This window comes from Oryzias latipes, chromosome 9 (genome assembly GCF_002234675.1).
Source record: "Oryzias latipes chromosome 9, ASM223467v1".
In the NCBI taxonomy this organism is placed as follows: Eukaryota; Metazoa; Chordata; class Actinopteri; order Beloniformes; family Adrianichthyidae; genus Oryzias; species Oryzias latipes.
In genome coordinates, this window is record NC_019867.2 from 16,609,354 (window position 1) to 16,621,538 (window position 12,185).

General features: G+C 38.5%; 1 protein-coding gene across 8 annotated transcripts in view; it reads right to left on the minus strand.

The window, feature by feature from the left end:
• LOC100533512 (transient receptor potential cation channel subfamily M member 3) overlaps positions 1–11,867 on the minus strand; it is a 134,952-nt gene extending 123,085 nt beyond the window's left edge. For 3 of the 8 annotated variants that reach the window (XM_020706025.1, XM_020706023.1, XM_020706022.2), the window contains exon 1: positions 10,801–11,866. In XM_020706025.1, coding sequence (XP_020561684.1) covers positions 10,801–10,890 — 90 coding nt within the window. In that variant the 5' untranslated portion in view covers positions 10,891–11,866. Of the gene's footprint in view, positions 1–10,800 lie in introns of all 8 variants that reach the window. The other 5 variants (XM_020706027.1, XM_020706026.1, XM_020706028.2 and 2 more) reach the window with 3 other exon arrangements.
• Between the last annotated feature and the right edge of the window lie 318 nt (positions 11,868–12,185).

The window sequence follows — 12,185 nt, forward strand, 5'->3', positions numbered from 1 at the left end:
TCGTCTAGCTGCGTTTCTCAAAAAGAAACGTCCACCAAAAAGGTAGTAGCTGTAAAGATTGTGGAACACAATCTTGGGTCATTTGTGCTGGAAAAAGTACATCCCTTTTTTTAGAGCAGCTTGAATTAGGTTTCATTCAGAGGGCACAGCCAGCCCATGATTGCATGTTATTCAGTTCTTTGGATGGACAAAAATACAGATATTTTAATGTCATAAATAAAGAATTTGTATAAGTTAAAAATACACTTGGAATAATAATAAAAAAAATGGAAATGCATGTTTTTTTTAAATATGTCAATTGTCTTAAATAAATCAGCCGTTGTATTCTCTGTCATTACTTTACAGTGATCAGCATGGAAATGGTTTACCAACCAGTTCAGGACCTGCAATAAATTTGAAGGTTAAAAATACAATTGGCGTTCATACAGTCTCAAAACCTATTTCAAACGAATCTTTTTTTGCTTTATTTTGTTTTTCAAGATTTCCCTGTTTTTTGCCATCTGAAATATAAAAATGTAACCCACTCTTCTCTTTAAACCAGGCTGAAAAGCGAGCAAAGAGAGCTGAGCGGCTTTGGCATGGTTAGCATGTGCTCTGCATCAGTTCTTGCCAAACACAAATGAATGCTGTAGCTTCTTGCTGTCACTTGGGGGCAGTCCTTGAATTGCTAAAATATATATAATTTTTTTCCTTTTGACCTTTTTTTTTTTTTTAGACTTTGTGATGAAATCCGTTGTGATCATCTCCTCTCAGCATTTGCCTGTCAGTTCTAAGAGCCACGTGCTGTTAGCTTTCTGGAGGACTGCACATATGTCTGTCTGTGATGGCTGAATAACCATAATCCTTCAGTCTGCGTGGGGTGAGATCGACACTGACGGACACGTAGGTGGCACCATCAATCTGCCCTAAGTTTCTAGTTGTTCTCACTGTGAATAATCCGCTTTATGTTCTGCCAGACTATCAAGGTAGACACCTTGTTGGGACACACTGTGCCTGCCGCATGTGCATCTTAAGGACAGAGAGTAAAATGGAACGTGTGTGTACAATAAACAGAATATCTTCCACAAAAGATCCTTGATTTTCAGCCAAGCTTGACAAAGGCTCAAGGAAAGCAATATTCAGATTTTTTTACATGTAAGTCCAACAAGCTGTCTACAAAAAAAACGAGAATACTTGAGATTTTACATAGCAGCTGTTCATACAAGTGGGCAAACCGCATTATGCAGATTTCCAATATCTCTCTTGTCCAGTCAATGCTAATCCACTACTTTTCTTGTAAGATGCTATGAGCCCCACTTGGACTGAAACTATTTTTATTTTAGCTTTGGGAGATAGCTATATATGGCTGTAGACCAGAGCTATTAAGGCAAGAAGAAAAAAAAGCAAAGGCTTCTGTTCACTGTGATAACTTCAGTGCAGGAAAAAAAAATCCTCCGTAACACATCTAAACACATCCCTACAGAGGACATAATGTGCTGAATTTTGCATTTAAAAAGTGGTGTGCGAAAATGATCTATAAAAGGATTTGCAGAGATAATTTTAGGCTAGAATTGCTTTTGGAAAGTCAAAGTGGAGCACTGTTCTAACAACCTTTGAGATGCCAAATGACAGGCATCCTCTCGGGGAAGCCTTTGTGGAAGATGGAGGTATTGCTTATACATGGAGGTGGAATATTGACAGTGTAGACTGATTTGACTGAACTGACATGTCCCAAGACATGCTGAATGCACTGGACAAGAGGAAAGAGGGAGATGGAGAAGGTGAAGAAAAGGGGAGGAGTGACAGAGGAGGGGTGGTGGAAGACATTTAGGACTGTGAAAGCACAAGACGGTTGGAGAGATGGATGGAGGGACAAAAATAGCCCGGTGTGGCCGTACTGTTAAATTTCATTTTCCGTGCCACACTAACAAACACGTTATTCAGTGGCTGTTTCAAACACATAAAAGACTTTTGCACTGTTACACGTTACCATAAAAAAAAGAATGTGATAAAACTTTTGATCCTCTTTTTTGTGAGTACCTTATCACAAGTACTGGTTGGAAAACACAACATTGTTGCAAAAGTGTGATTTCTTCAAAACTCTACTAAACGTGATCCTTCAGCTTTGTCACAAGCTGAAAAGCAGGTGGTCATGCCAATATATGGGACAGAAGGTATCAGCAGTTGGAGGTGAGAGGAGACGAGAAGTCACAGAGATAAAGGTTGTGATGCGAGGGAACATGGAATGGGAAAAGAGAAATGGAGCGCACAATTTGCATTCATGTGGCATGACTTTGAGGCTGACAGCAACACATGAGGTTCCAACCCATTTTTTTCTCTGTATTTAAATATTAAGGCTCAGTGGTACAGCTGATCTTCAAAGACCCTTCATGCTGAATCACATGCCTGCTCGTGTGTCTTTTTCCATGAGTATTTTTGTCTATCATTATACAGAGAGAAAAAAAATATCTGCCACCTCCACAGCTTATCGTTTTTCCTCCATCTTGCTGGCAAGCAAACACACTTGACTTGAGTATCATTTGCAAAGACAGAGGACTAATCTCAGAAGTGTGCACGTGCCCGTTGCCATATGTGTGAGTTTCAATGTATGTTGTGCTCAGGGAAACATTCTGGAGGAGGCTTTCACTGGAGTTAAAGCTGCTAAAGTATGATTTAAGATGTCATTGATGGCTTGAAGAAGATCATAAAAACTGAAGATAATTCACTGCAAGTGCTGTACCTCGCTACAGAGTAAACACAGTGAAAGAATGTTGCTGACAAAGCATTAAAACCAAGGTGAAATTCTGAATGTGGAGGGGGAAAAAATTCATGTTGGTGTGTGTGCTCTGGTTGTAGAAAAAAGTCAGTCCCATTGGATGCTCTGGATATCTGCATAACAGATTCATATCAAAGTAGAAAGCGGAAAATTATGATGAAAATTTGAATGAGATACAACCAGAAATGAAGGTGTGAGGAGGCAGAAGCAATAAATTGGTGAGAAAAATAGAAATGTAAAAATATGACAGATGAAGAACCTGAACAAAGCAACAAAACAGGTGGAAGACTGAGACACTTAAAATGACCTTTACAAAAGCTGAATCTAAACTCCTGACTTATTCAACAGAAACAGCTGTGGTGATTGGAAACTTAAACCTGGTGTTACAATGACTTCAAGGACAATGAGAACATTTGGAAAACAGAACATAACTGAACACAAATCATCACTCAAAGTAAGAAATTTAAACCAAAAAGAAACAAATTCTCACAAATACAGATTTTTTTTATTTAAAAAATGTAAAAAGTATTCAGTCAGATTGTCAAACAAGATGAATGGTAAAGAAAATGTTCACTATTTTGAGCCTTTGAATAAAACAGATGCAATAACAGTTGGAACAGTTTCTCTCATTCTGAAGGCTGTAAGCAACAGGATACATCTCACTCAGTACTTTTAACAAGAAAAACTTATAAAGAGATATTCTGCAGTTTCACACCTACTGGAACTATTTCCTGACTGGAAAACAAATGCACAGTGAATCCCAAGTCCCATAATTACAATTTAAGACCAGGTCCAATGAAAATCGTGTTTTTTTGGTGTTTTAACATGCTTTTGCAGCATTTTTTTCCTGATGGGAGACATATATAAAGAAAAGATGGAAAAACACAGTTTGAAAGATTGTAGTTGTATCGTAGAAAATACACTGGACAGACCACAAGCTCCATGCTCTGCTCCATTCTGATGCATTCACCCCATTAGACAATAGATCCACGGTACATCCTGTTTTCATCGTCTGAACTGGAATCTGGCTCAAAACTGTGCAGCTGGATGGATCAAATTTTTCTTACCATTTTTGTTGCGATGCTAATGTTATGTTGGCATTGTGAGGGGCTGTAAGCTAGCAGGAGAGTGCATATACAGAGAGCTCTCAGCAACTGGGAGGGGAAGGGGGGGGTTTGTTCTGCGGCAACCATAACTCAGAGGTGAAACTTTCATTTTCACAGTGCATAACAGTTTGCCTTTAGAGCTTTGTCAGACAGTGTTAAAATTTAGTATCATTTTCCCACGTTGACTCTGAGAATCTGCTAAAAAAAACAGTTTGGGAGTTTTGACAAAAGGTCTATTCATCTACACCTGACAAGAGCTGAAGTGAGCAATGCAATGATGTGGAGATAGTTATACTCTGGCCTCATTGGTACTAAACAGTAGATTCAATTATGAGGATAATTACAACGTTTTGTCTAAGTGATTGGAGCCAACAGACTTATTGTGGCAAAAGTATGTTCAAACTAACCATGTTGAACTGCAAAATTAGGTTTCATTTGTGTCTTTTGTTGCAGGGAGTAGAAGACAGTACTATTCTAAAAATCTTGTGTCAACAAATTTTGTTGAAAGCTTCTGTCTGTCAAAAAAAAGATTTGTCTTTCAGCTCTTCTTCAAATTATTAAACACCTTTACTCCTAGCTTTTACTTTGGAGGTCACAGTTTAATGTCCGGCTTTGACACATCAAAGGTTTTGATCATTTTGTTGGGGGTAGACACTTTAACAGAACACTGAAAGTTGAATGTAACAATAATGGATGCGTAGTCTAAAGATTGGCCGGACCCAAAAGACTTTGAGTGCACTTCAGCCTGTAAAATACTAATCTCTTTTTTAAATATTTTTGGTGATAAATATAGAAAAGCTACTGTAACTATATTACTACACATCCCTGTGTGTACAGCCCCAAATATTTCATCTTTTTTAATAGTAAAAATAATACATTAGAAAAGAGTAAGGAGCAGAAATAATAATTTCCAATCCTCCTAGTTTGTGTCTTAAAATGAAAATCGCTCTTCCAGGTAAGACACAAAAGGTTGGCTGTGAAATAAAATGATTCCCTGTATGCTGAACACTTTAACAAAAAGGCCCGTTGTATTACATTAAACCAGCAGTTTAAATGAGATTCATATGAGGTTAGAAGTAAAACACATTTTATGACGCTTCAATTCACAACAGAATTACTGAGGCCATATCATTTATTCTCTAACTGCCACATGCTGAGACACATGGATTTGCCCGTATATCCACTTTAATGGCTTTGCCTGAGGTTTGAGCAAGAGGAACTATCAGTGCACATTTTAAAAGCCTGTGCAACGCATCAGATGTACACACACTGAAACTTGTGAGCTCGACAAGAACAATTGCTTTTGTGTTCTGCAGTCATTACAAATACTGTGTGGGCGACAAAATCAATTTTTGAGCAAAGAGAGAGAAATAATGATTTGACAAAGGTACCATTTTCTTTTTGTTAATAATTAATTTTCATCAGATGAATAACGCTGCTAATAAAGACCCTGAAAAGAACTATAATGTCCCATTTGACTGCGACAACAGGAGAAACTGTGCTAACAGTGTAACTATTTCACTGAAGTGCTGTGTAATGTAACAAGCCTGTACTAATTAGATTTTGTTTAGACATGCATTTCAGTGCAAGAACCTTTTTTGGAAGGAGTGACATCACACAGTAGAATTTGGCGCTGTCCGTGGTGCTAGATTCTAAACTTTACTGGTTTGTCTGACTTGTCCTTTTTTCATGGGGTCTTTTCTATGTACATGTTGGCATAATCCTTGCTGCATCTGTATTAGTGCTGTTGATGAAAATGTGATTTTAGAGTCTACGAGTTATGAAAGGGCAATCTAATGAGAATATATATATTATTTTATTGACTTACTGCTGACCTGATTTATCTTTTTGGTTCCCTACAGAGAGGATTGTTAACCAGCCGATTTTAAGGTGGATTTTTACAATATTGTTAATGTGGAAACACGAGATGTTAAGTGAAAAGAAAGAAAATAATAATAATAGGAAGCATTTGGTCTATACTACCTCCAGTGAGTTCTAACTCACAGTCAGCACAGGGATCTCCTTATAATAACTCTAATAATTTGGCCACCAGAGTTGTGATTATCTTAAGTCATAACCTTACATAAAAGGTGGAATCATATGTGAGATATATAAAGTGCTTTTAGTCTATGCACACTCACATGTTTGTGGAAACGTCAGAAGCAATAAGAAAATTTCATGCGGTTCTCAAGGATGTTTCCTTTTGTTAGGAATCCAATCAGCCACCTTTCAAGAGGTGGACAGTCTCTCTATAGGGCTAAAGGCCATCTGCAATACAAAACTCCAGGCAAAACATTAAGAAAAAGACGAGAGCTTAAAAAGAAATAATCCCCAGCAGGTGATCAGATCAGTAAAGTGATAAAAATGATATGAAAGGGACACCAGTCTACTTGTAATTATTCCCAAAACACATTTATAGCTAACACCACGGGGCATTTTTGGCTGCAAATGTTACCTTGATGTCGAGCAAGATGGAAGCTTTCATCATCTTTGACTATGGATATAAATACCAGTCCAGCTTCAATCTAACAAATGATAAACAGAAGAGTCTCTATGCAGAGAAATTATATAACATACCAGTTTTGTATCTCAAAGTTGCAGTGCCTGCTGCTGATGTCCTTTATGCTATGTCTGTGACTGTCAGATGAGTTTGTTTTCCTGACTCCTAGCAAGAATCGATGAACATATTTCCTTCCCCTGTTTACACTGTAATAGTTTGGGGGATGTAAACAAATTCCCAGTAACAGGAACATTTCTGTGTTTTCAGAGCTGCAACATGGTATGCTGGGCTTAAAGTACCGGTACTTCAAAGGTTAGGTTGGGCAGTACTCCTAATATTTGCAAAGATGAAAATGCAACAGCATAAAGCTCTACATCTGCTCAACACCGAAAACAAAAAAATTCCCCCACAAGCCTTAGTAAACATGAATACAAGGAATTTTAGCAACACTGCTGTTTTATTTCAGGTGAGTTCTTAATCTGCTTATCAAGATTTGGGACATAAGGTACTCATACATAATTAAACAGCTTCCAATCATTTGGAGGACTCCCCCCAACAGCTCAAACGCAAAGGTCAATATTCAGATCTAATGCACCGTCAGTAGACAAATATGCGAGTTAGCTGTGTGTAGCTGCGGCTCGTATACTGGCACACAACAAATTTTAACAAATAAGAGCTGGAGGTGATTTGGGAAATTATGCGTCAACTCTGAATCGTCAGGTGCTTTCAACATCAGCCCTCATGCATTATTCAGCACACTGGTAGGTAGAATCGTTTGCTTCTATCTGCTGTTTTAATACAGGACAAAAATATTCGAACAAAAGTACCAAAAGCACAATGCTTTATTTCCTCAAGCCCTTTGCTTGTTTGAATATCCAAACCTATCAGCAAAACAAAATAAATTCACCAACAGCCTGTTTCGCGCCCTGTAGTGTTATTCGACGATGAACAGAATAGGACATGCATCGTCTTGTCCTTCTTGAATATAGGAATGAAAGGTTAATTGGCAAATTATGGTTTTTGTTTTGGCTCGATAAAAATATTCATGGTTTAATTGAAATCTTACAAATAGACAATTAGTTGGATAATGAAGACGTAGACGAGCAAGTTGTGACTCATCCTGTGACTCTGAGGACCTTTAAACTGGAGGAAAACGTGTGAAGAGAAGACAGTGGTGCCTCTATTATAGTGATACATGACAACAAAAAGGTTCTTCTACTTTTCTTTAACACTTAAAGTGCATCATTCATCCTAAGAAAACAAAAAAAATTAAACAAATATGTTTCTTTGTAATCAAAATGATCAGTCAGATTTATATAGTTGTGTATTTCTGCAGCAACATGGTCATCTAGCATGTTTTAAATGCACCAAATTTTATGTTCAGTTACTTTCTATGCATTTCTCTTGCTGTTATCTAACTTACCCAGTGTAAAAACAAAGCAAAAAACAAAAAGTTGAGTAGTGCCATCTACGGGGAAAAAAAGCATTGCTTCTCATTCATAGGTGTATTTTGGATGTCTAAATTAAGCACAGTAGCTTTTAATAGACATCACTGAACGGAATTGTTTTTTTCAAGATGAATGCTGTCACTTCTGACGAAAATCTTCAACTAAATGAAGCCCAGTGTACCACTTTATGTAACAGATTTATTTTAGAGTACCTACATTTTTTCCTGCAGTAAATGTATCCTCTCATGTATTTTAGGCACAACAGTTATATGCACTTTGGGATCATGGAAAAGAGACCAACAAAAGTGACAAGAAGACAGATGCCAGAAGAATGATGAAAAAGGAAAAAAGCAGACATACGAGACATCAAGAGAGAAAACAAGCAAGGAATTGACAAGAAAGAAGGGCTGGAAATAGACAACTTTATGAAGAAAAGCAGGCAGGGAAATCAAGCTTTATACAGCTTTTTAACACCTTTACTGTACAAAACCACAATGTGTAAAAGTGTTTTTTGAAGCTGAGAAGATGCAGAAGTAGTACTGAAAAGCAAATGAGTATTATGGCACGATGATCAGAAGTGAGAAAAAAGAAGGTACTCAAAATGAATAAGATGTCATCATAAAACTTCAAAGAGAAGAATGTGTTTGAAACTGAGAGGACTGACAGAAGCATTAAAGTTGCAGAGGTCTGTTTCCTTGTAACCAACCTACCGTATACTGTACAAAAGCCTAAAGATGTCAGATCATTGCATTATAATTTATCAAATCAAGCTCAAGCATTTTATCACACCTTCTTTTAAACCCTGTGTAGCCAAGAGGTTTTTCAAAACAGTTCAGATGTATGTTGGGTAAGATGGTGGACAAAACATGGGTATAAAAGAACTGATGTCTTGTCAGTTTTTTTTTTTTTGTGTAAAAAGAAGATTTCTATTTTTTTATTTGCATTTCAGTTCTTGGAAAACTGGAATATCTTTTTTGTTCCGGGGGATGCCAGGTATCAATATTATTACAGTTTTAAAAAAAGCAAAGCTTTAGCTCCTAACAAATGTACAATTTGTCCACTTATATTCTCACACACAAGTATTGATACAACACTTTGATGCTGCTACTGTTCCACATACAAAGCTGTGTGCAAACACCTACATGTAAACACACACAACCTGTCGGACATTTTCTCCAGCCAGAGGACAACAGCAAACATCTCTGGCAGCCTTTAAATTGTAGCCACACTTAAACGTGCACATACTAAGGTCTGCATTTGACAGCATGCATGTGACAGGCTTGGGGTTAGAAAGGGAAGAAACTGCTTGTCACACAAGAATATTTTTCACAATAATGTCAGACTGTTAGGTTAATTTCACAATGACAGTCTGACATCCCCTGGCAGATTTCACATTCAATAAATGGAGCTTCAGGAGCCATGATCCCCTGTAGTGTAGTGTCACCCGTGGTGCTAAATTCTTACTGCTCTTGCTGCAACTCGAGTCTATAAGGAGGGAAAAATCTGAGCAACTGAAAGCTTGACATTGTGGAAATAAAACACTGAAAAAAGACATGCACTTGGTGTTAGGAACTAATTTTAGATCATCATTGGAATTTAAACAGCCCAGTGCCAATGATGCAATCACCCTTGTACAGTAGCTGCTTTAGACTTATAAAGAGAATATTTTATTAAAGTATTAAATATTCGAATGCACAGCCACATACAGATACAACCAAACTCACCTAAAACGAAAGAACATCCTCATTTAAGTGCCATGGCACGTGTTACATTGCAGGAGCACTTTGTGCATCATCAGACACCAGCAGGCACAAACACACAAACTGACTCCATGAGCATTCGATGGAGGTTTACAATGATATCCATTTAGCCAGGCTTTACAAATGCAAATGCATGACACATAAGCAAATGCACTTTGGCTGTGCGGTTCGACATCACAGCACCACTGTTCTGCAAGGCACTTTGATAAAGCCAGATCAAAGCTAAGGGAAGAATAGGCATTCAGATCCTTCAACAATAGCCTTTCTTACAGAGTGCCTGTAACTGGCCTATAAGAGAGCATCACTTCATAAAAAGATAATATTTGAGGTTAGAATTGCCAGCAAGTGTTTTTTTTGGTTTTTCTAACTGTGGATTTAAGGAAACCAACACTGATTTGTCTTAAAACTAAATGAAGCAAAATAGAGAGAACATTCAATCATAGACTACACGTGGCAACCTGCTACCCAAATCGGATGAGATCTTTCAAAATATACAAGAACTTCACGATCAATTTAACAATGGCAAACACAGGAAAATTATTTTTATCAGTTGAGATTTTGTGGTGTGTGCCAGCATCCTTCTGAAACTCCTTGATTTTTTTTTCATGCTCACATGAAATCATCCCTTAATATATACCTTTATCTGTTGATGTTTCATATTTCCACATTCACCTTCCCCTGCAACCTTATTGCTTTTTTTTTTCATTTAAATCAATTTAATCATCCGTTTGTTTTATTTTTTTTATTCTGATTTCTTATTTTTTTAATATAAATAAAACCACTTGGTTTTATTTATTTTTATCCCCATTTCCTTTTTCTGTCACATTTACTGTCTCTCTCAAGCATCATATTCCCTCATTTCCCCTGTCTCCATTTTTATCCTCCACTCTTTGCGCATCCCCACACTTCCAAACCCTTAAGCTCCCCTCTGATAGTGCTATGCTGGCTGCTTTGCCCTACTTCTCTGTATTTTCAGCAGCATTATATCCCCTCTTCCTGCTCAGGGACTGCTGCACGTTAATTGATTTAATCAGGAAGTGGACACAACAGAAATAACAGCCACGGCATAAACTTCTTCAGCATCCATAATGAATGCTCACACCTCTCTCCTTCTGTAAGGCAGCTGGACAGCAGCAGGGCTGCCTGACATTTCCTACCACATCTTCTGGGCATGTATATTTTAGTTCACTTCCAGTCTTTCTTCTCTCACTTTCAATCTCTTTGTTTTTACCTTTAACAGGCGCACAGATGGCAGAAACGCTGCATGGCATAGTTTTCTGATGGTCCAGTTGAGTGGCCGTGGTGCGTCCAGCTGGTTCATGGTGTCCAATCTTCACACTGCAGCCACTGGTGCCTGGTAGCTTCTCCCGGCACCAGGATTAACGCTGCCCCACCAAGGGGGCAAAAATGGGAGAGGATCTCCAACTCCAAGTGACAAAATGCACACAAGTCCCAGTGCATGACCCTCGATGGACAACCATTGGCCGCCTCCACCACCTTGAAGCCTGTGCTCCCCAGGCTCTCGCCACCCTCTTGCCCTGCCTGTCTTCCTCTCTTCTCCAGCTCCTTCAGATCCCAAGAATCCAAGCAAAGTCAAACCTGGTGCACCAGCAGCATGCGATTCCTCCTCCGAAAAGTGGCTGGAATAAGCTCAGTTCTGGCGCGCAAAAAAACTCCACAGTGGACAGTATTTCTCCGAGCGATGGAGCAGAGAACAGTGTAACAGAAATGCAGGTGGATGAAGAGAAAGTGACAAGGAGAAGCAAAAAGGATGGAGATGTGGAGAGATGGGAGACGAGCAGTGCAGTGCAGTACAGCGCAGTATAGCACAGGGGGGAGAGGAGAGGAAAGGAGCGTAGCGCAGAGCGCAAAAGCAGAGCAGTGACTTAAATTTGAGGCTGCATGCACACTCCTGTCTCCAAGATGAAAACACACACAGACAGAGGAGAGAGGAAAGATTAAATAATAAGATCCAAAACAAGAGATGAACCAGCTAAAATTGAGACTGGGAGAATGGAGATGTGATGTAGGAGAAGATTTTTTGGGGAAAAAATGACAGCATGGAGAGGCACAGAGGGTGGAGGGAAGATGGAGAGAATGAAAAGAGAGGAAAGAGATGTGATGAGGCACCGTGAGGTGATTGTGTGCGGAATGGGAGTCAAAGCTCAGAGTGAATTCAGATGATGACTGAAGATGGAAGCACATTTAGCAACTTGCAGCAGATGCAACAGAGCCGAGTGCGACCTACTTACAAATCTACACGTGAGACACAATTATGCAGAAAATCCTGTAAAGCAGTTTAGAAAGACACTAAAGACAGAGTCTGAGGATGTGACTGTCACATGTGCAAAGCCCTTTGCAACACCTCATTAGAGCATCGCTACCCCACTCTCTGCATCTGCATCATGTGATGGAGGTTGTGTTGCATTTTCATCACTGTAAAACAGCAATTATTGATGCAACTGAAACAACAAATGATTCAATCAGATTCATAACACATCATTTTTATCTATAAAAAACTACTTTAGCAGGAAAAAAAAACTCTAGAAAATCAATTTCAATGAAAATTATGAATTAAATTGAATATAAAAATGAAGTTCAGTTAAGAGATTTTTT